Below are 25,069 nucleotides of genomic sequence, written 5' to 3'. Positions count from 1 at the left end.
ACACACAGAGCCCATGTCGCTAAACATTAGAGGACTGACGGTTATATCCATAAGCTTAATGTTTACTTCTGACCTCTGTTATCATTGTTATGCTCTTAAGACCATCACGGTGGAATTTTGACTTAGCAGCACCGGGAAGACACTGTAGAAAGAAGTGCAGTAACTTAGTGTAGCCATCACAGCATTGATCACCAACTCCAATATTACTGAGTTCTACATGGGGACATCTAGTGTAACCAGAACTACAGTGTGGACAGTATAGGATGCTGACTCAGCAGTGACTATACGATAAATATCTAGGGGTCGGCAGACACAGGTATACTGACAAAAATTTTAGAGCAGTTGACAGCCCTCCGACATTTGGTTAATACGTCGACAGTAGGCCAGCTCAGCCGATAACCATGGACCTTCGAGAACTTCTCTTCTCTACAGTCGCCCTCATTACCATCCAAAGTATTATTATTAGTGGTAGTGGTGGTGGTGTGAGATTGAGTCCACTTGGTACTGCGGCCACTACCGGCCTAACCATCCAAAGTAAGTTGAACGGTGGCTTGTGTAGCTAAACTAAGGAAATGGAATGTAGTGTCAAGACTACAGACCCGCTGCAGCTAGAATAATGTAGTGACCGTTCGGCAACCATGCAACAGTATGTACCTAATGAAAATTATAATGTATTTAACTATCTCCTTTTTTGTAATCAATATTATGCATTGCTCGCTTCCAAAGGAAATTCCCCGTAGGTACGGGAGGGTGGTGGTAGCTACCGAAACTTTATAAAATAACGTCCATCCCTCTACCCCTCCAACCTGGGCGTTAACGATCATATTACTTATACTTGCTCGAAGCCTTTTTGAGCTTGTATCAAAGGCCATTTGGTGAAAGGTCCAACATATTCATTACTAAGATAAAGTGCGAAAGATATTTCCAAGTTCCTCACAATAACACATCTGTGTATATGAAAATAAATGATTAGGTAACTGGCTGTAAGTGTTGTTATTTGTATCCGACGTATTTAACAGAGATTATAATTATTTCAAGCCTCCCTTCCCGCAAGAATTTTCTCATTTATCATTCGTTACATTCTCTTAGCAGTTAACTATGAAGTCACAAAGTAACTGAATAAACTACTGACGGTTAAGATACAAGTCGTGTTATCAAATATTTATGCAACTGGTTTGATGGGACAATGGTTTTGGAATCTCTTGACTAAATCATGTAGAAACAGATAACAGATTGGAGACCAAGAGAAACTAACGGAACAGTTAATATTTTAGTAGTTCTTTACAAAGAAGGAAAAGGACACTTCGTGTGGAGGCATATCTGTTGATCCGTCTGTGTCCTATTGTCAGAGCACTGCTCATTGAACGTAATTTTCTTAGCTCGCTGTAGGAAGCTTTTAGTACAACACTCAGAATTACTGGGGTTTGAACATTGTCCATTGTCCGGTATTCTAAAGGGTAGAGAACTCAAAGTTTCGTAAACCGGACCTATTTCCGTCTTCAGATTAGTGGGAGACACCTACTCTGTTGGGTTCCTTAGAAAGAACTAACCTGAACCACTGGAGAACTCCATGTCGGGTCTTATGTCACGGCCAGTCTCTCTTGGAATAAATACCCATCTGAGCCATATGACCAGACACTTATTAGTATTACTGTTGAACGGTTACAGCTTTGTTGATGTGGGGCACTCTCTATGACGAGAGGACAGGTCGGTCGTTTACAATTGCTGCTGGCCCAACTCAGCATAGTCATTCTCGGGTCCGAGTACCATGGAACTCATGACCATATTTTACTATCCCAGATTCGAGACTTCCCTTTTCGTCGACTTCTACGACTCACAGAGTTACGGTGAAAGCACCCTTTCTACAGGTCTTATGGGCTGTTCCTTCCAACGAAGCCATCCTCTACAGCCAGATGTACTGGTGGATGAAGAAGGATGATATTGTCCTTGACCGGAAAATGGAATTGCTCATAACAAAGATTCCAACTGAAAACAAGTGTGTGCTGCCACCTTCTGTCCTACCTTCAGAGGTGGCTGGATACAGATAGCGTTGAGAGTGCAAGTCATTATACTTTCATTTCTTATGACCATCTCTTACAGTCTTTTTATGCATTAAAATCCATGAAGACTGTTAAACAGTCCAATTTGCCACCTGTACATGTGGTCAGGTATCAGTTATATAGCCATAAGAATGCCCCGTGTCTAAGATTTTCCTCCGAACAACAATACAATAATAAATACTAACGACACCACCACCACCACCACCACCACAACCACAACCACCACCACAACCACCACCTTTCTTGAACACAGGCACGACGGCCGCTTGCTTCAACAGAGTGAGAATCTTCCCTTGTAACGAACCAATATTAAAAATGTGACTGAAACCAATTTTTGATTTCGGTGACAACATGGTCATTCTTTTTTAAAATTAGAGATATATTTCCAAAGTCTTTAGGTTTAGTTTTCAGATTATCATTGATAGATTTTAACCAAAGAAACCTGTCTACTTTAATGTTGGTTTTAAGCTGTTTGGGATAATAAGAATAACATTATACTCGTACTTGTGATCATACTCTGATTTCTTGTACCTCCTGAAGTGTTGATTTTTCTTCTTAATATAATATTTTAAAGAATTAGAAAACCAATGTGGAAGGGTAGAATTGATGTATTTTATATAAGGAGTGGCTAAATTTATAGCTCCACGCACTGTGGCAGTGAGATTTTTTAACATTCGCTGCAGAGTCGACGGGATTTTCATTAAGAACACAAGACCAGTCAAAATGATGGAAGACATTATAGAGCAACAGGTAATCACCTTGAGCATAGCTGCGGTGACTGCCCAGGGCTATATGATAAGAGTTAACAATTAAATTGAAATCAAGAAGAAGCGGTGGATGGTACTGAACAGGAGTGGCCACGGGACAGCTTGAAATTGAAGCTCTTATGTGGTTAATAACTGAGAACACTAGATGGAGCAGTGCACTACTTATGATAGAGTTACATCGTTGATCAAGATGGAGAGAGAATGTGGACTTGTGATTTAAATTTCCTTTAATTTCATTGTAGCAATTCTGTATTTCAGCATTCTGTTGCACATCTTTAATTTAACGTCTGTGTATAACAGTTCGTCAATAATGCAACAATTATTAAAACATTCACCATTTAAAACTTAACACAATATGTTTCGGCCATAGATGGCCATCTTCAGTGTTTCAATGCGTCCAAACTGCTACACTGCCTTGATGCGCGCGTTGCGCAATAATTGTTGCATTATTGACGGACTGAGATACATTGACGTTTAATTCATTGCAGTAGTTAAGAACTGGAAACTGGCGTGCCATTGATCCAGTTATAGTTAGGCACAATAAAATCGCCTAACATGATTACTCGATGTTGTTGTGCATTTAAAATTTGTTCCTATTCCGTGTCATAGCTAAGGCGGCTAGACGCCGAATTCCAACCGCGGCGGTCCGGGTTCGAGTCCAGGTCAATTTATGTGGGGTTTATGGTGGACGAAGTCGCACTGGGGCAAGTTTTCTCCGAGTACTTCGATTTCCCCTGCCAATTTTCATTCCACCCACTGCTCCACACTCATCATCCATCATCCGGGGCTGGTACACCAGGCAAATTAGTAGCCCACGTAACAAGTGGACTCAGTCTCACCCAACCCCACGCCCCCCAAATATTGTTTCAGGAATCTTAAGTACTCGTAACTGTCAATAATTGTGATATTACAATCAGACGAAAGTACCAATTTCCTACTAATAGACTGAAATTGTCACTGACAAGTATTTCAATCCACACACATTCTTATATTCTTTAGCAATTTCAGGACCATGTCTCCGCATTACAACTTGTAATAAATTTGAAACTGCAATTAGTACTTCATCGCCTCGAGTTGTGTGGAAATTTAAATAGTTTCAGTCAGCGCAGAATACTGAATAAGTGGCAGGGAAAAGTTGACTAAAGATCGTTATCATTTAGCCAGTTTTCAGTAAGACAGTAAATTTTTATGATTAGAAGCGTAAACATTGTCCGCGAACCCACTAATGTCCCTTAACATTTTGACAAAAATATCGAAATCGCTGGGGTTCAAAACCATTACTGGGTGGGATGAGGGCTACTTCCGAGCTCCCGATTAGGATTGTGTCTGCAGTTATAGATGTACTTGAGGAGTACATCTGATCAGGGGTGAGTTAACTTTAAACAGGAGAAATTAGACATCTCATAGGCGAAACACCAGTGTTGTTAATGAGTGGAAACTCATCTATAATTATTAATATTTTCAAGTCTGGTACAGACCTTTTCTTTTTCCTTTCTTAGTTTCTCCTTCAAAGACTCTCAATATCGTTAGTACGAAACGGTCCTTCAAACTTTTCATTCTTTAAAATAATTGGTAAGGAAGCAGAGTTCCGTAAACCAATGAGGGGCTGACGATGATGTTTAAAAGTGATTACTGCAAGGACACTAGTGGTTGTCGTCTTTCTGTAGGTGTCAGTTTTGAAACCATCCTTCGATGATAGAAACCTTGGGTGAAAAAGAAAAACAGCTGACGCGACGTCCAAGGTAATTCCACGACCAGCAAATTCTTTCGAAGATGAAGCAGTATGAGCAGATCCAGAAATTTCGACTGTCCCATGAATTCTGGCTGGATTCCGACGTGAGGCTGCTTTAAATGGTTTACCAATTTCCTTGTCTGCCTATAGACCGAATATGGGAGACAATGATCCACAAGGCTGACCAACTTTTTCATATAATTTATTAACTTGTTATTAAAGCGAGGCGTTGTCGCTTTTAGCCGGTCACAGTAGCCGCGGGGTCTAAGGCATGAATTGTCTTCGCTCGCTTGGACGCTGGGATCGTGGGTTCGAATCCCACTTCTGGCACGGATGTTTGGTGTGTGTATGCGTTTATTCTGTTTGTGTTGTCCTGTGTTTAGGTAGACGCCTTGCGACGAGCTGATTACTCGCCCAAGAAATCCTACCATCTGTGAAAAATGATTACGGAACTGAATAAGAAGCCAGGGCCCTGAATGGGCTGGAAGAGCCATTGAAAAAAATTGTCACTTTCAAGAACGGCGACACCGTCACTGAGTTTATGAACAGTGTCCATAAGAGTTCTCCGAGATCGTCTCCGCAGACCCCATTGCGACATAATCTCCAGCTGGATGCCAAACGCCTTATATTTGCGCTATCAAAAACTGGAGGCAAAAGTAATGCCCTCTCAGATTAAACGTTTTTCTTAGGAAGATCTGACATCGAAGAGGCTTTCACAAGAATTGTCGTCCTTCCTTCGGGACCGCAAAGTATAAATGCAGGCAGCAAACATGTAAGGGTAGGCCTCAGAATCCGTACAGTAGGCATATTCTGTCTCACTAAACTGGAGGCAGCTCAGATGAAAGCGGGAGTCTCAAGGCCCACACCAGCTATAAAAATTTTGTTTTCTGTAAAACGCCTTTGTGCACAATAAGCAAACATCCTTGCCTGAGGTCATCGCAGGCGGCGAACTAAAAAACAGCAACGCCAGGCTAAAACATCGTCAGCAGAGCAGAGGCGGAGCGCAGCACAAACGCGTCCGCACATCATGAGAGCTAACTGGATGATGACGACGACGACAATGACAACAACGACAACGACAACAACAACGACAACGACGACGACAACAACAAATATTTTAATGTCTGTTATTAGGTTTGTTATTTAATGATGCTGTCTCTATCGAGGTGATAGAGAGTCAATTATAGGATAATTATGAATGTGGAACAGTTCGTGGAATACAAATTGGCAGGGGAAACCGAAGCACCACTTTATCCACCATATTGTCCACATTATCTGACCTGTACATCCAAAGCGAAAAACGGGTAATTTTCCTTGTTTCGGATATGTCAATTTTAACAAGCATATAGCAACGCCATTTCTGCTGCTGTTTATATGGAATTAAACTGAATTAGCTAGCGAACAATGTTCGTATACTTAACCTCGAGAGATTTGTGAATTTAAATTCGTGGTTGCATTCAATCCGGATTTTAACAGTAACCAACTGTTAGGATATGATTTTCTCACGTTGGTGGTATGCAATACGTAGTTTGAGTTTCTGTCTCTTCTTTCTGTGCATTCTTTGCACAAAGACCACAGACGAAGGCATAATGGGGTGGGGGGGGTACTCTATGTTATTCTGAATATTCCACCACTATAACTACTAATCAAATTTAGATTAAACATATCCTGCCTGTTGCATATCGATTTCCTCATGAATGCACTTTTCAGTCTGGTTTCATACATTTATTTATACAAATCTAAATCAACCGATTTTCTTGGTTAAGATAAATTCTGACATGAATGGCGGGTAATTAAGAACTTAGAAGGAGGTCATCGTGGCCTGATTCAGGTCACTGAACCAGCACACACTTGAAGAAATTAATGACAACCACAGAAAACCTCAATCAGTAGAGTCTGCAGCCCACCTTAATTAGAAGCTGATACTTGCTTGTTTCTTCACTAAGTTAAACAAGATTTGAGTTCACGATCCGATATATCCATAAATAAAATTAAAAACTTACGGCCACAGGCAGATCGGTTGTTGAATTCTAATAACTGAGGTAAGAAATTAATCACAATACAAGGATATTTTGACAGAAATTGTAATAAATTTAAAGTAAAAGTTTGACTCACATACATACACACATGCATACATAATTTAAACATTCATATACAACGATTTATATGTATAAGTGTAACAGTCTAAAGAATATTTAGAAATTTGTTCTTTGTCAAGTGGGGACTACACAGCAACGAGTGATGAATATAATTTATATCATTGTACGTTCTCAGTTATCAGCAGTATCAACAGATACAGTTCATCCATCGAAGAGACTTCTCCGTATATATCACTTTAAATTAACACCTTGGTTAAACAAAATGAAAGTTCTGGCATTAATAGTCGCCGATTTTGGGTTCACTGTTTGTAGACCATTGAGCAACGAAAGGAGCCAGTCCTGTAGCTTCTCATCATTAAGTGTTACACTCTTTGAACACTCCTTGCTAATTTGGACGGCTCAGTAGCTCTCTCAAGACCACGATGGCGGCGGATTACCGCGAACAGGTGTACGTCAGAAAGCAGAGTCGAAGACGGCCATTGATTGAGAGATGTCTTCATCCCTTGTGCAACAATCCAGGAACTCCTCCAGTGTGACAACACCGTCTCTGTTTTGATCCATCTTCTGTAACAGATGCAACAGTACTCTGTGAATAGTTCCACTGTATGATTACACTTACCTAAACAGTAAAGGAAAGGGGTGATCACATTACAATTAGGAATAGGCACATTATCTTTGCAATTTTGCTTTTTCTTTGGCAGTTAGGGTATTTTACTTCCGACAAAAATACGCTGTTTTAAAGATAATCACACTGCACGACTGAGAACACATGGCGTTATTTTCGATTTGTGCTTCATAAACTGCATAAGTTGTACCTCTTTTGGCTTATTTTGGACTTCACCCATCGTCTGGTATGTAAAAGACAAAAGACCACGACGTTTCGGAGACTGGATCTGTCTCCGAAACGTCGTGGTTTTTTGTCTTTTACATACTAGACGATGGGTGAAGTCCAAAATAAGCCAAAAGAAGTACAGTATACACCATCGTCGAATCCTTTCAAGTCTATCTGCATAAGTTGTATTGGTCAAGTACAAGCTACACTTTCAGCAGAAGCTTCGAATAATAGAGTTTACTGAAAACCAATCAATAGTTTCTGCTGGATGGAATAAAATGCCTATCTTAAATGACTTTCATTTATATATTTGTGGGAAGGAAGCGTACATAGTTAAGAAATATTTTTTATCAACTAAACTCAAAAGCTTACCAATTATGGTCTGGTACTTCTGCATTTTATTAACTCATACTATAATGGCCACGCCATAGTTCAAGCGGTTAGTCGCTGGCTTCCCACCGCGGCGGCCCGGGTTCGATTCCGGGTCTGGTCAAGTAGGGTTTGTGGTGGACAAAGTGGCGCTAGGGACGCGTTTTCTCCGAGTACTTCGGTTTCACCTGCCAATGTTCATTCCACCAATTGCTCCATCATCATAATCACCCGGGGCAGGTATAATAGGCCAATCAGTGGCCGCCGTGCCGAGCGGACCCAGCTGGACTTCACCTCCCACTAAGCGAAACTCATACTACAGCCCCCTGGTGAGTACGGACACTGGTTTATATGGCTACTTGAGTAGTTTGGCGAGTAAGTTACCGACACGCTGCAGTAGCTTAGCGAGTAAATTTTCTGATTTACACTGCAACAGTTTAGGAGGTAAAATTATTGACTTGTACTGCAATAAATTAGCGAGAAACGTTACTGCCTTATACTGCAGTAGATTAACGAGCAGAATTACTGATTTGTAATGCAGAAACATAGCGAGTAAAATTATTGACTTAGGGAGTAAAATTTCCCAACTGCCTTAGATGTAAATTATTATATTCTATGTAAGATTTGAGGCTTTCACGGCGGTAACTATGAAGAAAGCAGTCTTCTGGGATTTGGCACCGTGTATATGTGGTGTTAACCGACGTTTCGGAGGAAAGTATCACCTCCATCTTCAGGGTAGAAGGAAAAATATAAGAAATCCGCAAGCGAAGAGACCGTGAGAACCGGTCTTTACTGTCTTTACTGCGCTGCTTGATGGCGGATTCCAACGCCAGACGTCCCCCTTCCTCTGACTTCCCGAATTATCCCCGGCCTCATCTACCAGCTTCTCACTTCTACAAGTTTCGACTGACTGTCTGCTTGCAGACCCTCTCTCGACTCACTCTCTACTCCAACGGACTACCATTGACAGCTGACCCTCGTTATATAGCTCCAGCACGGACCGCACAGAGAACAATGCTTCCAGTAGTTACTCCATTGTCGCATGGGCACGTTGCCTACCGATGGCTCTGGTATTGTTGCGTGATTATGAAGTAGTTTCATAGCAATGGGTGTGTTTGCGGAACCATTCCCTAGCAACGGCTGTCTCTGCTGGCTTCACAATTCTGGCTGTCAGCAAGCACGCCACAACATCTTTATCTTCGCAATGTATTGCATGTATGCTTAGGTTTTTGCGCAGCCGTCAAAACTCCTTTACTAATATGGCCTACACCTTTACATTTTGGGCATAAAATTGCGTTATTGATGCAACGTGCAGAATGAGTTTCATATTTACTCTCTCTACACGTTTCTTTAATTAATGAGGCTGCACTTGTAGGTTGTTCTGAAATAGTAACGATGTTATTGCCGAAACATGCTTCAGTTATGTTACTATTATTATAACGATATCTCTAACCCTCACTTTTTCGTTGAAATTGTTTCATTCTGAGCCTTATTTATAATTTTATATTAAAGAGTGTGTTTCTTTGGAATCAGATATAACAAATATGATTTAGGTGTTAAAATTTTCAATTTCCGACTGATTTGAATTGGCCGTTCTCTAACCAATTTATATTTCTTTCTAACATATTCACTATTTCTGTCTGGGAATGTAGCTGTTGCTAATGACGTCAGAAAACCTCCAGGCCTTCTTCTGCCAATTTCTCTTGTTTACAGGTATATTGTAAGAAATTAAGCACTCATGAGGCCACGGGATGGTCACCTGAAAGATGCGGTCCACCTTGTCTCTCACTGTGCTCTCATCAACACACGGTTCCGTGAACTTGCCCATAAGCTCGTATATGGCCGTGACGATGTCTGTCATCTCTTCGCGAGTGATACAGCCATCACCGTTGATATCGTATAGTGAGAAGGTCCAGCGCAACTTCTCATCCAGAGATCCTCGAGACAAAATGGACAGTCCCTGCACGAAGTCCTGAAACACACACCCACCAAGAATGATAAACGGACAGCAACTGAAGGGATTTTATAAATCCCCTGATCTAGTGTGGGATATTAAAAGGAGCAAGTCTGAATGGCTGGAAAGTGTGATTAGAATTAAGCAAACAAGAGTGGCTAAGAACATTTTTGAAAGCCAGAAGATGGGGCACAAAAGGGAAGGCTCAGCAGGTTGAGATGATTTAGCAGTATCACAGGGAAGGCATCTAATTTTTACATAGTATGAATGATAAGGATATATAGTAACCAAAGTTAAACAGAGAAGATTGTTGAAACAAAGGAATTTAACTTATTTAAGATACATAACAAAATGCGTACCTTTCCTGTTATGTTCCGTCTGATTTCCAGAATGCCATAACTATTGTAGAAATGAAGAATTTATAATTTCCATCAAGTATATACAAAGAGTGTTTATGCAATTGAAAGTACTAAATTATAATACACCTGTTTGTACTTTTAACCTGCAGAAAAAAATTGCACAAAATCACGATTAAGCCGTTTGAAAGATTTTCCCGTTGAAATCAGTGCAGTGACACGATCTCAGACGGGTAGCAGTCTGATACACAGCCTCTCTTTTCGTGATGTTGTCTTTTCCCCACTAACAGTTAATTCATTGGGTATGTATGACTGTATGACACTCCTATTTATTTCATTTTGTCTAGTTTTGCTCTCATTGTTAAGTAGATTGTTGTGTAGACGGCTACTGTAAGATATATTCCGTGGATGGAAGATGACAGGAAACTTCCAAGTTTAAAATAAGTAAGATTACAACACTTATGATAAGAAGAAAAATATACATTAGCTGTACGACTCCAAGGCTTGTACCAGCAAAGAAAAAGATCAATGAGGCAGATCTAGTTGAAATCGCAGACAGTTTGTTGCGAAATTATTCACAGTCTTGAGTAAAAATTCAAATCTCGCCTATTCAAAGGCGAGATTTGAGGCAGTGTCTATGAAGATCACTGACTTGTGGGTTGTGACACTGTGTAGCATGTATATGTTTAGCTCTTATATCTTAAAGATGACTGCATTCATAAGAAACGTTGATAAGTATCTAGCACATTACAATGCGTCACATCCAAGAAGACACTAATTTTGCAAAGTAGGAATTTACATTATACCATATTATCTTAATTACGAAGTTCGAACCTAGCAACTTCCACAAAGTTTTACTTTATTATCTCCTTAAAAATTGCCTTAATTTTATCAGTTCTGGAGGAGTAAAACCCGTGCGCACTCCGCAGGGAAGATCAGAAGTTCCCTCAACCAGTTACGCACAAAGTTGAATTCCATTGAAATTTCCTCCCTCTTCTTCTAAGGTCTTCGTTGTGCAGTAAAATGAACTGGACAAAATGCGGAAGGAAACTGTCGTGAGTTAATTTGAGGCACTGTTTGGGAATTAATGTAGAAGGGCTGAGGAAAGCTACGGTAAATCTCAGTTAGAAGAGTGTCCTCGCAGAGATTCCAACCAGGCACCTCCGACAGAGAAGTCAGAAGCGGTACAGCTTGAAATAAATTGCTGTGTTTTCACTTATATTCCATTACGTATTCACCATATGGAAAATGTCTGAAACTAAAGCCATAAGTCTTAATAGAGACTATAGAGTAAATATACCCAATTCCGTCACACAACCCACTAAATTCCCCACGAAATTACGAAAATTAGGCGTCTGATCCACGGTTAGCTATAACAGTTCTATACAGATACATCCGTAATGGAGGACTGTAAAACTAACTATGTCACATATACCTCATTTTCACGGCGAATTTAATGCCGCACTATAAAATAACATACGTAAAAAAATTGGGTAAATTTATCTTATTTTATATACTTATGTATTTACAAGTTTTATGTACAATTATCTGTTTATGAGAGAACCAATTCAGTTAGATTTGGGCGTCATGTAAAGTGCGAGGAGAATTTAGCAATCCAGGGGGTGTCACTCCTGCAGTGCTTTTAAGAATTCTGGGTTCAAATCTCGGCCTGGAAACTGATGATGTTCGTCCCGCCAAGGAAATACCAGGATAATACTTCCAATTAGACCTCGACCGTTTCCTTCCACATAATTTATAATTCATTATTCACTAATCACTGTTCGGAGCCGGGACAGCGCAGTCGGTATAGCGGCTGGCTAGGGGCTGGACGACCGAGAGGGTCGGATTTCAAGTCCCGGTAGGGTCAAGAATTTTCTCTTCTCCACGTCGTCCAGGACGGTTCTGGGGCCCATCCAGCCTCCTTTCCAATGGGTAACTGGGGCCTTTGCCCCGTTGGTAAAGCTGCCGGAGCGTGAAGCTCAACATTCGCCTCCAACTAATGTCGAGGTCAAGAAAACGTTGATCTATACAAATACTCCCCACAACGCCTTCATGGCGTAGTGCTTAATTAGTTAAGCACAGGAATAATTTTACCTTTTTTCATTAGTCACTGATCATCCCATTATTCGACACAATACATGCCTAGTCTGAGCTACGGGCAGCGTCGTTAGACAAACACATTCTTGTCAAGAAGATTTTTGATAGATGTAAACAAAACTTTAATTTTCTCAAGAATACTTTTAGTGTAAAAAAGACAATATCAAATATTTTCGAATCCAGTCGGTATTATAGGAGATATGTGGGGCGGACAGACAGACGGAAACTATCTCCCCACTATGAACTAACTTTATATGTTATACGAAAAAATAACGCACAACACCGATCGTCATCTGTATTTTCGCTTTAACACACTGGTGTATGATTTTTGTTCTTTGAACTTTCGCACCAGAATCACTATTTTAGAAAACAATACAATTATTTCCAATTCTTGCAGGGAACAAGAGGCCTACAGTAAAACACGACTTTTACCTAGTCTAAAGCTGAGTCTACTTTCTTTATTATTGAGTGAGATCCATGAGATATTTTTTTTTTCGCGTCTTAAAGTGGGAAATCTTGTAAATAGACGTGCGTTATTTCACTCTTGCATCATTATACAAGTACAGCAGTTCAGAGACCCAGTTATCTAGCGTTTGAAATTCCAGACGGCTTCTTCCAGAGAATACGTATGTGTAAACACAATAAAGCGATCTACAGCCATGCAGAAGTTTCCATGTTCCATTTCTTGAAGTAGGCACTGCATCGGAGAATTTGTCGGTCAGTAGAAGCAATTCGATTACAGATCGGGCGATGCCCGCAGCCATCCGCATACTGCATTTCTCATAACTGGCCAATATGGATCGATTTTACACAAACAACGAAGACTCTCAGTCGAGTTCAAGATCGCGAATCATAAACCTACACGAAAGCTCCGTGGCACTGGTATTAAGTAAAATAAACAGGCAGCAAGCGAGACAATAACGAATACAACATGCCAGCGTCATATCGCGTTACAGTAGCCCGTGTGGAGGCGGGTTCGAATATCTCCACTCTGTTCCTAGGGATATAAATACGGGGACCTAGCCCTCCAGGTTGGGGGAGTCTCGAAACTGGAAAATGATTGTGCTGGCCCTCAGCAAGAGGACGCCACACATAAACAAACCCACAACTGTCTGACAGTAACAAGAATTTCGTCTTGAACCCCAGATGAGGCTTGGCACCGAGATAGACTGGTCGACTGACCGTCGGTCGTAACGTAACTTAGATTTTGGCCTGACGCGTTACGGTTTTACAACGTCTGCAGTGAATAGTCCATAAATAGTAGAGAACACGTTGCCTTCGTGTAATTTCATAATAACCATGGTAACGAAATGGTATTGTTTATTAAACGATTATCTTCACTAGAGTGGCAATCTGAACTCGTTCTAATCTAGATGTGTAACTGTACCAACAAACATAAATATACAGAGTGTCCCAGGAGGAATGTGCAAAACTTCGAGAGGGTGTTCCTTATGTTAAAGTATGCCGATATAACCCAAAACACCTATGTCCAAAGTTGAACGGTTACGGAGATAATGGCCAGAGAAGTGTGAAACTTTGACAGGTGGTACACACTTGTTGATTACAAAATACATATTAAAACTGGCAGGAATGTGGTTTCTGTAATGTTAATAATGTACGTAACATCAAACTAACTTGTGAGTGACATGAAGCCATTAAATTGAACTACAAAAAACTCGCACGCCATGTCAAAGTTGTCGTTAAGAGTTCCAAGCACTATACATGACACATGAATGGCAAGCGCTGACGTAACATTGCTGACTGCGCGTTCTGGTATGCGAGTGTATGGGGCTAACGTGAGCTGCCATCACCACACTCAAGGACAAACGTAGATAAGACATGCCAGCTGACAGGTACAGTGCGTGGACTCGCCAGAAGACCACACTTTTCTTGGGCCATTATCTCCGTAACCGTTCAACTTTGGGCATAGGTGTTTTGAGTTATATCGGCATACTATAACATAAGGAATACCCTCCCGAAGTTTGGCACATTCCTCCTGGGACACCCTGTATACATATTTATATCATAATATTTGAATTAAGTGTGAAAGATCACCAAAATGACAAAGATATCTCTCAGGCCAAGAACAGGTATAATTTAATGCATCCACTTCATGAGGGCCTGCACCCTCCCAAAATAAAACCGATGTACTGAATATCACAAAAATAAGGTGTATGTATCCAACAGGCTCAGAGTTGATACACATGAATAACCGTCATGAGTTACAAATATTGTTCCTCATTTGCAGCACAGTTTTCCTGCACAGACATATATCATACGTACCTCAAAAACAATGTTGGAGATTTTGTACGGATGACTGGCATTTCAACCGTAATTTCTTATGTAAAGCATAAGCGTGGAAGGATGAACTTCAGTGTAACACACAGATGTGTTTATTGCCGCTTGCTCATACATTATTTCAGTTGCAGAACTACTTAAATTAATAGCACTACAGATAACACTTTGTATAGAACCAGAGATTACTGTCCTATTTTGTTAAACAGTCATTGTGCCAAGAATCTTTCCAAACAGATGTTTTAGATTTTAATGGGCTGTATATTTTAAGTCATGTGCCATACTTCTACGATGCGACTTTTATAGAATACTAACTTGGTCAGTACGAACCAATTTTTGGTGTAGACCGTCTCTCCCAAATTTAATCTAATTCTCTTCAGAATTTTTCTTACATAAAATATGCGAACGTATAGACAGACTGACACTGTGGGTTCCGATCGTGTAAGACGTACAAAATTTAAAGTAACTTGTGTGTTGCGTTGTGAGAAATATGTGACGCTTACCTCGAAACTAAGCAGCCCACTGTGGTCTTGATCCAGTGTGTTGAAAACGTAATGGGCATATTGACTCGCATTGGCTGGAACAAACATAGAGGATTGTCGTTCACTGGGTTGGATACTGAAGAAAGGCAGTTTAACCTATGGACTGCATAATACATTTAAATACGTGCATCAAATGCAAATAAGCAATTAAATCAAGTCGATTAAATAAAAAGTATCTGTACAACTTACATTTCGATCTCTTTAACACAACTGAATTATCCGAATCAATAAATTTTAAGGCGACACAAGAAACACTGCCGTGTAACAGGACAGGAAATGGAGAAAACTGTAATATATGAAGCCTCACCTATGCTGTATCCTCCAATGGGGATAAGGACATAAAGAAGTAATTATTTTATCGGCAACTACCATCAAGAATCAAGAGTTTATTATATTCTAATGCAGTTGGGACACGAAATGTAAAGCTTCTATCAACTTGTAAACATTAAATATTCCTAATGATAGCAGAATTCAACAGAACATGTAATGTGAGAATGAACATTGTATTGAACAAATTAAAATGCACAATATTTTGAGGCATGTTTTGTTAATTTCACTTAAGAGTAAAATATATGAGAACAATAATAATAATAAAAATTTTAAAACACGTACTACATTTTCGCGTAGGCCTATGTAGATTTCCCACAGTATTCGCTAGTATTTTCGGCTTTCCTTAGATTTATTTATATATCGTGAATAAGATCTACTTGTGACAAACATACAAAGCACGTTGTAAATATATGATCTCTCCCCGAGATATATTTTTTATTGTGTTTCGTAAATATAAAACATATCAGAAATATTACCAAAAAATTACACAAGTCTGAAGTAGCTAACTACTTCAAATTGTTCTTCTGGAAATTTCATGGACAGAGTCCGTTTGCAGAACCTGGCGGATATGGAACAAGATACAATCGTGGATGATAATGAAACACGCTGTGAAGGTCCGTCAGAATAGTGGAGCCAGAGTGGAAGTCCACTGTTAGCCAACGGCTCGCCAAACACACGTTCCCGCTGCAACGAACAGACACTGAATAATCCACTGCTGGACAAAGGTTCGGCAAGCACGTTTCGTAGCAACGGAAAATCAGAATAACATGAATTGTTCGAGGTGGTGATCTGTATTCGGGTAGCCTAGAAGTTAGTTCAGTTCAAGAGAGTTCAATCATTCGGCACTCGTAAGGGAGTTCAATGATTCAGTGGTAAGAGAATTCGTATGACAGTTGTCGTTCAAGGCAATCGCAGTTGCAGAAGTGACCGATTCGTGTATCAGAACCAAATCGCTCACAGTAGGAAGAGAAGACACTCGTAGTCCAGTAAGAAATGGAGCGAGTCTTAGGCACCCATTGATTGTGAGCTGTTACAGTTGGTTGTAATTGTAATAGAAGTGCCAATAAATCGAGTCGTCTAATCCAAAACACGTTATATCAGTCACGGAACCCCTCATAAGCGACAGTACGAACTAAACTGATTTAACTCAGGATACGTTGCAATGATAACAAAGACGCACATTCTCACAGCTCATTTCTTGGGCGTATTTGTGATTCTGTTCGGAGTAAGGCCTAAGTAAGAGCCGCGCCATAGCTCAAGCGGTTAGTCTCTGGCTTCCCACCGTGGCGGCCCGGGTTCGATTCCTGGTCTGGTCAAGTGGGATTTGTGGTGGACAAAGTGGAGCTGGGGCATGTTTTCTCTGAGTACTTCGGTTTCCCCAGCCAATCTCGATTCCACCAAATTCTCCATCATCATAATCACCCGGGGCAGGCTACAATAGGCCAATCAGTGGCCGCCGTGACGAGTGGACCCAGTTGGACTCCACCACCTACTAAGCGAATTAAAAAAAAGGCCTAAGTAGACACTTTATAGTTGAGTTAAAAACATCAGAATGATAACTAACGCAGCAGAACAAAAGTCTTCTTGAAAATATGGCAATCGTTCAGCTGGTAAACAAATTTTGTACCCTAATGGAACCTTAAGTTTCATCACTGTGTCCGAAGCCTATCCTGAGCCTGTCGAATCCGTTTAAATTCTCATTTTTTCAGATACGTCTTAATATTATCTTCCCATATAATTCTAGGTATCTTGTGGGTCCTTCTCTTCAGATCTTGCGACTAAAATGTTTGTGCATTTCCCATCCCCTCCATGAGTGCTACATGCCAAGCCCATATCACTCTCCATCATATCATCCTAATAACATTCTATAAAGAATGTAGATTATGGAATTTATTACGACATTTCTGCCATTTTCTTGTTACTTCTTCTATCTTACATCCGAACATAAATCTTAGCATTTTTTCTCAAAAGTCGTATCTCGTTATACCCTCAGGGCAAGTGGTTCCCAAGTTCTACTTCTTGGGCTCCCATGATGGGAGTTATATATCGTATTTCCTAGATTCTAAGATGCTATCGAATGTAAAACGCACCCCTAATTTTTAGACACAACAATGAACACATATGTAACAATGAACGGGATGATCCGTCTCTACTTCCTCCACAATGGGCCTCATGTCTTAATCGTTCAGTTGTTCTGTTCTCAGAGCTCCTGAACACAGCCGGCGGCAGCTACAGCTGCAATAGCTCGTACTTGTTTGACGCCTGCCCGCGCCTCGACTTTTTGGCAGTCTGGACATGCTCGTCGGTAAAGGGCATCAGCATTGTTGTGTCTTCGGCGTTGACGTACCCGGAAGTAAAGTTGTACCCATGTAGGCGCTGAATCCATGGGCGGTTTGTCCTTCTAGGTTCTTAAAACTCATGAGCCAGGTTAACGCAGAGTGGTCAGTGCGCAGGTGCAACTATTGGCCTTACAACCGAACTGATTGGCGATAGATCGCCAGTCGCAAAGGAACTCTGACCCTATCATCCCTGGAGACAGAGAAAGCGGGACATACCTACAAGAGTTCCACTGGGCAGGCTGAAAATGTTGAAGCGTTCTGGGTAGTCTCACTTGCGTCTCTTGACTCTCTACATTTCTGAAAATTTCGAAGATTTCTGGGATATAAGCACCGTATAATAAAATGTCAGTGAATCGAATTTTCGGAAGAACATATCGCCTCCATCTTAAGGGCGCAGAATAAGCCAAGCAAGATGTATGTAAAAGATATTTGCCATAATTTTATATTTCGTACATGTGCGAAACTTTTATCCCAACGTAGCTTTTTCCAAAGTGGGAGCCATAGCCCACCAGCGGAGCGTGGAAGCTATAATCCAGGGGCCGTCGAAAATGCTAATGGTCGAATTATCGTATAAACCAATTGACGAGAAAGGGATAGATTAAATTACTAACACACAATGTACGAGTATTAACAAAATTATTTTGTACATATAATTTTGATTCATTATTTACTACATTTGTAATTTACTAAATCAAATTTTAAGTATTTTTTATAAGTTAGAAACCCCCCTGAGATTCATTTTACATTGCATTGACGGAATATCCCCTTCGTCAATCATGTAAAATATCTCGGTGTAATCTTCAATAATAAGATTACATGGGGAGTGCACGTAGAAATGATTGAAGCCAAGGCCTTCAGAACATTTACTAGAATCAACTCCCTATTCAAAGTGAGCGTTTAAGCGCCAACGCCACTGGTCAAATCAGTAATGACTTATGTTTGCCTCGCCTGGGAATTAGCGGCAGACACCTACCTCTTAAAATTGCAGCGCTTGCAAAACAAGGTTCTGCGCACCACTGAAAATTTTCCAAGGTGCACAAAGATCCGCGACTTGCACACGGCTTTCAACTTTCCATATGTATGCGATTATATAAAAATTTGTGCAGGCGACAGACAGAAGTCAAACAAAATCATGAGCATGAACATGTCTGCAGCACAAGACATGGCGAAGCCTGACACAGAATATATAAGAGGCTTAAAATTGGTGGCGGCCAAACTTACTACCGTTCAAGTGACTAAGCTGCCGTTGTAAGATAGACATGATCTACTTTGCAATGCCTGGACTGACAAACGGCTTCTATATAGTGTACAAGGAAGAATTTTCAATAACATTTGACGTATACTTGACAAAGTCGAAGCGAAGCCTATTCATAAGAGACAAACCTACCCTCTCGTCATAGAGGATGTGACATAAGGACTATGGCCGCAAGGGTTCATTCGCAAAAAAAAAAATCTCTGGTCGTGTTCCTCTAGGGGTTTGCTGTCTGGCAGTAAACAGCCAGTTGTTCAGTAACTTCAACTTTGACTGTGACTTTGATACTAGCATAGGTAAAATGTTGTTGTATTACCTCCACAGACCTATCAAGTGTCGACTTGGGTAATGCTTTAGCTTTTGGCAAGATTTTAATGAACTGGTCTGTATGGATATCTAAGTGACTACTTTGAAAATGAAGAGAAAATACATTCCAAACCTTCATAAATTGAGTTACAATCCATGATAAGTATTAACTACAATTCACATATTACAAATACTCACATAATAGACCGGACATACCGAAACAAAAGAAACCGTAAACTCGTTCATGACCAGCTACATAACTTGTTCGTACAAATTATTAAATCTCGAAAATTCGCTGTTATGATTACCCAAAATTGCGCAATTTCGGAACTTTCACTATCCGTTACAAAATACAGTACATGCAGTATAGAAGGTTATCACGGAATATATACCGTAGTCCAATCGGAAGGCCTGCGGAGTGTATGTGAAATAGGCGGTGTAGGTTGAAAGCGGTTGCTTTCGAAGCGTAATTTACAGCGAGCCGACTGTTCCATATATATCATTCTTCTTGTCACGTTCAGTGAAGTAGAGTAAGTGAGTTATCACCATTCCATCGGGAAAGTTTCTTTACCGGAGGTAATCCAAACACTCCGCTCAGGGATTTTCAGACTTGATGGAGAAACGAATAATTTAACAACAGAACTTTTCATAACTGGCAGCTACCTTGAAGATTACAGCCTTCCAGAATGTGACGCTAAGAAGTTTGATGATAATTCGTGACGTTTTGGAGGAACATGCAGCATCCATCTTCAAGTTACTCATTCTCCTTGAAGATGAAGGCAGTACGTTCCTTCGAAACGTCGGTAACAATGTACAGACTACAAGACATCACATTCCAGAAGACAGTCATTTTAGCAGTGGATGTCATTAGAAATCCAATTCTCGAACAGCCTCCCTATTCTTCTTACGCCAATGCATTAAACTTTTGACAACAGAGATTTAAAACGGCCAGTGAAACCAGTGGTACGGACTTCGGCGTTAGGTTATTCAAATTGTGCGCAAACATTGTTAACATTGGCGTCATGTTTATTTGCGCTTTGGAAGATCAAACAGTTACGGGTATTTTGAAAATGTTCACATTCATATATCTTCTGAAATTTTCTCATTCCTTAAAACGCCGAAAAGTCAATTTTTCAGTTTTAGGAGATATTTCAACCTTTACATTATACTTCAAATCACTTTAACTCACCCAAACAACATGCAGTGTCCACTGTACCTTAACGTGTTATATTGCAATGAAGAGAAGTGTCGTATATACAGGACGAGGAGGTGTTCTCCGGCTTGTAAGCCAATCACAAGTGAATACGCTGTCGCCTGTCGCTGATATTCCATTTACATGCGCTCTGTAGACTTCTGGAATGAAGCAAAGCAGTAACTGTGGTATTTAAACCTGCATGGTCAAATCCTTCTTAACATTAAATTGTAAAAGGCCAAAGCCGAGTATTCCTCTTCATTTTCATTGGCTTGTGGAATGATTGAGAGATTTCTTCTCCTTTTTCGTCTTCTTCTTCTTCTTCTTCTTCTTCTTCTTCTTATTATTATTATTACTACTATCATCATCATCATCATCNCCTCCTCCTCCTCCTCCTCCTCCTTCTTCTTCTTCTTCTTCTTCTCTTCCTTCTCCTCCTTCTTCTCCTCCTCATCATTATCCTCCTTCTCCTTCTTCTTCTTCTTCTTCTTCCCCTCATCCTCCTTATCATTATCCTCCTCCTCCTCCTCCAGTGTCACATAATTAACGATGTAGCATATGACTATTATGTACAGATAGAACAATGCTCCATAATGCCTTCATCAAACACCACATTCTTCTTCTGGGTTGTTAATGTATCCGTGGAAGGACACTCAGAAGGAAAAGTGGGGAGGGAGACACTAATGTTGTTCCGACGGGGTTTAATGTAGCTACCACCTTTCTTCTCCCCGTGCTACTGCGTCAGGACGGCGTCATCCCCTCCACGAACAAATGTCATAAAACTGTCTTGCTGTCTACTGCAGAAGTCCTATCCTGTTGCTCTGTGTTGAACGTGGTTGAACGATATGCAGTGTAATCCTGTTTTGGACTGAACACGAACTTCCTTCATATGGGATTTAGTAACGAGCTCGTTGCAGTTTTATACTTTTCACTGACTTTCAATTTTATTTGCCTCATGTACAATTCCACTTATAGTAGACCCAAACACCAATGAACAAAAAACATTCTGGTAGGGGAAACGGCAGGTTCAGAGCAGCTAACCTCAAAGGCCGCCATTGGATATGAGCCTGCTGGTAGGGGAAACGGCAGGTTCAGAGCAGCTAATCTCAAAGCCGGCCATTGGATATAAGCCTGCTGGTAGGGAAAACGGCAGGTTCAGATCAGTTAATCTCAAAGCCCGCCACTGGATATGAGCCTGAGCCAGTTTGGCCCACCTCCTATTGTAACAACGCATCTCTCTAACAACCATCGTAGTTATCCTACCACCTCGCCCTGGGTCTACAACGCCTCATGTTTTCCAAGAGGTTTACACATCAAAATCTGATACGCACTCCTTTCCTCACACCTAGCTACATACCCGATTCAACGTAACTTCTTATAGGCCTTCATTGCCATGAGAATCGTGGGTGACACATATACGTAAATCACGAAGTTATTTGTTACGTAATATCCTAAATTGCTCACTTCTTGGCTTCAAATAATTTCCTCAGCACTCTGTTTACTAACAATTACAACTAGGGGTTAATTTGTGCTCCCAAAGCAAGAAAGCAAGTTTCACGTCCTCACAAAATAGGTCACCAGAACAATTGAATCAAGGATTAGTTGTTGATAAACATATTACGCCTATCCCTGGGTTAAACACAAGATAGGCGAATACGGGTTGTGGAAGCGAAGCTTAGCGCATTGTTAACCTCGGAAATACATGGAAGGGAGACGGTCAACCTCACCAAGTCTCTTTTATACTTACTAAAATAAACTCTGATACTCACTGATTAGGAGATCGGGTTGGTCCAGTAGAATCTATGGACTTGCCGAATAAACATTCAAATTGAAACAGAACGCCGGTCATTGATCTATTGAGAATCGCAACTTGCAATAATTTAACACATTCACTGTTTGAATATTAGATGACAATTTCAATTTTTGGATTAAGCAGTTGTAGATTAACGGAAACAAGTGGGAGGGGGGAACAAGCGTTATCGAAAACATGGGGCAGACTGAGCCAGGCTAGGTGTAAAGGTTCGGCCACACAGAGCGCTACGCTATGTTCGCTACGTACGCTGTGTACAATCTGCGACGCAGCTAACATAGGGAACATAGCGTACGTAGCGCTGTGTGTGGCCGAACCTTTAGAGTACAGTAAATAGCTGTATAGTGTGTGGGAATTGAATAAGTTGAAACGGAGTAGGGTGAACTTATGAATGAATGGATGGCCCATCGGATGAAGGGACAGGTCGCATTTCAGTTTCCTTCGATCTGTGAAATATATGTGGCAATTGGATAGCAACTGAGGAAGGAAAGACCAAATATTTCATCGACCGAACTTCTTCCGCCTGAGTGGACTCGCTGGGGTGTCGCCGGCTGTCGGTGGCAGTCAGACTCTTTCAGGTTTTGTTTAAGGACTATAATATGGATTCTTATTATCTGACGATTAAGACGTACGATGTTTTCTGCAGTACACGATGCTACTAGGGCGAAATTAAACAGCAAGATGCAGTCAGAGTAGGGGCCTTGCAAAATGTATGATTAGATTGTAAAGCTCAACCATTACGTCACGCCAGGGAGTCTTCATTTCATCACTGCCATCAACCGTGGGGTAATGGAATTTGTGGCAGGACTGATGTTGCCTTATGTACAAAGCTCGACTGGGGACATCCAATCCTCCTTATCCGGCGTCGCGTTGCTACTTGGTTTGTGTGCATCCAGTCGAAAATAGAATTCCTTTAGCGACGGCACGGTTCTGAGGCGTAGCATCATAATGCAACAGACTGCTAATTCGCACTTAGCTTCACGCGAAGGCTGTGACAGGCGCATCAATTTTCACTGAATTGGTTGATATAGCACTAACAATTTAAGAGATATTCTAACCCGACTGAGGTTTTCCGTGATTATCCTCAAGCTGACTAGGCGAGTATTAGACTCATAACTTCAAAGAGCCTGATATAGTCTCCCTTCTAAGTCTCATCTGCTGATGAATTGTGCTCTTTTTTTTTTCCTTGTCACTACAGCCCCAGTGGGCCTAGGCCTACCTCCATGAACTTCTCCGTTCACTTCAGTTTTTGTAGATCTTAGACATACGGTAGGACTCCTTGGGCGGGTTATCAGCTCGTCGCAAGGCATCTACCTGTATACAAACACAGAAAAACACACACACACACAAACTAAACATCCATGCCCTGAGTGGGATTCGGACCCATGATCCCGGTTTCCGAGCGACCGAAGACAGTACATGCCTTAGACCGCTCGGCTACCGTGACCGGCATTATGTTCTTCTGCTTGTGTTTTTCTACGCCATACAGTCTCTTAATTAACTGAAATGTCATTAACAGTTCAAAGCACAGTGATTACTGCATGTACAGTACATTACTTTAGTATGAAAAAATTCCTGTATTTTGTCAACAAAGTGCATTTGTGTGTTCCGTACAATCGTACGGCATAGTCCTAAACTGCGACTGTTTGAGTAAACAGCATTAACCGAATTGTCTACATACTGGGGGCACACTGTGTCCTATCAGATGGGAAATGAAATTTCAAGTATCATTTAAATGAATTTCAGGATTAAAGAGTTTTAATTATCCAAACTTAATAATGAACACAACATCTGCGATTTCTTTCCCTGAACAACAGAAGTGAAACGACCCGGAAGAACATTTCAATAGGTAACACAGTTGACTATTCTGTTTGAAATTGTTCGTGGTTCTCTTTTGGCACTTCGGAGAACTACCGTGCTAGCCACTTAAAATCAGTCTTGACCACTTCCGATTCAGTTGTCATGCCAGGTCCAATTTGATGGGGCGTGCACAATTTGAATAGTTCTCACAGCCAGCAAACAAGAACTACACATACTAAGATCGAAAAATACGGATGGTAAATTACAATTTTTTCCGCTATGAGATTGCAAGGCTAAGATATTGCAATCTTCCAATTGCACTTGCCTCCCCTAAGCTCAACACCAAAGGCATCAGCAGTGTGCTGTTGAGATTTTGTGATTCTTTTTACAGGCGCTGATCCCCGCCTCTAACTTGAAATGATTAAACTTCTTAAAATTTGTGTGTAACTTGTTTGTGAAAAATCTGACTCTTGGTTCCTTGTATTTCTCTCTCTCTCTCTCTCCCTCTCTATAGCTCTACAGCTTTTTGGACCTTGGCCTCTTTTTCAGTTTCTTAATCCTATACAACTGGATAATGTGAAATGTTTTAAATATTTGGGTAGCTTGTTAACAGATGATGGAAGGTGTACTAGTGAAATTAAATCCAGGATTTCCATGGCAAAAGCTGCATTTAGCAAGAAGAAGAATCTTTTTACCAGCAAATTGGACTTAAATTTGAGGAAGAAACTAGTGAAATGCTACATTTGGAGCATTGCTCTGTATGGGGCTGAAACTTGGACACTTAGGGCAGTAGATCAGAAACGCCTGGAAAACTTCGAAATGTGGTGTTGGAGAAGGAAACAGAAGATCAGTTGGACCGATTATGTGAGAAATGAAGAAGTGTTATTTAGAGTCAGTGAGCAGAGGAATATCCTACATGAAATAAGAAAACGGAAGG

The 25,069-nt window shown here is 40.8% G+C and overlaps 1 protein-coding gene across 5 annotated transcripts in view; it reads right to left on the bottom strand.

Moving 5' to 3' along the window:
* Nucleotides 1–6,635: 6,635 nt before the first annotated feature.
* The window catches only part of LOC111874975 (Kv channel-interacting protein 1), a 145,230-nt gene continuing 126,796 nt past the window's right edge, over nucleotides 6,636–25,069 (bottom strand). For all 5 annotated transcript variants that reach the window (XM_023870899.2, XM_023870897.2, XM_023870896.2 and 2 more), the window contains 3 exons: nucleotides 15,065–15,138; nucleotides 9,619–9,831; nucleotides 6,636–7,222 (listed from right to left, as the gene is read on the bottom strand). In XM_023870899.2, the coding sequence (XP_023726667.1) occupies nucleotides 7,112–7,222; nucleotides 9,619–9,831; nucleotides 15,065–15,138 (398 nt within the window). In that variant the 3' untranslated portion in view covers nucleotides 6,636–7,111. The remainder of the gene's footprint in view (nucleotides 7,223–9,618; nucleotides 9,832–15,064; nucleotides 15,139–25,069) is intronic.

The sequence above is a fragment of the Cryptotermes secundus genome, unplaced genomic scaffold (assembly GCF_002891405.2).
Source record: "Cryptotermes secundus unplaced genomic scaffold, Csec_1.0 scaffold795, whole genome shotgun sequence".
Lineage (NCBI taxonomy): Eukaryota > Metazoa > Arthropoda > Insecta > Blattodea > Kalotermitidae > Cryptotermes > Cryptotermes secundus.
This window is presented reverse-complemented; position numbering and strand designations above follow the sequence as displayed.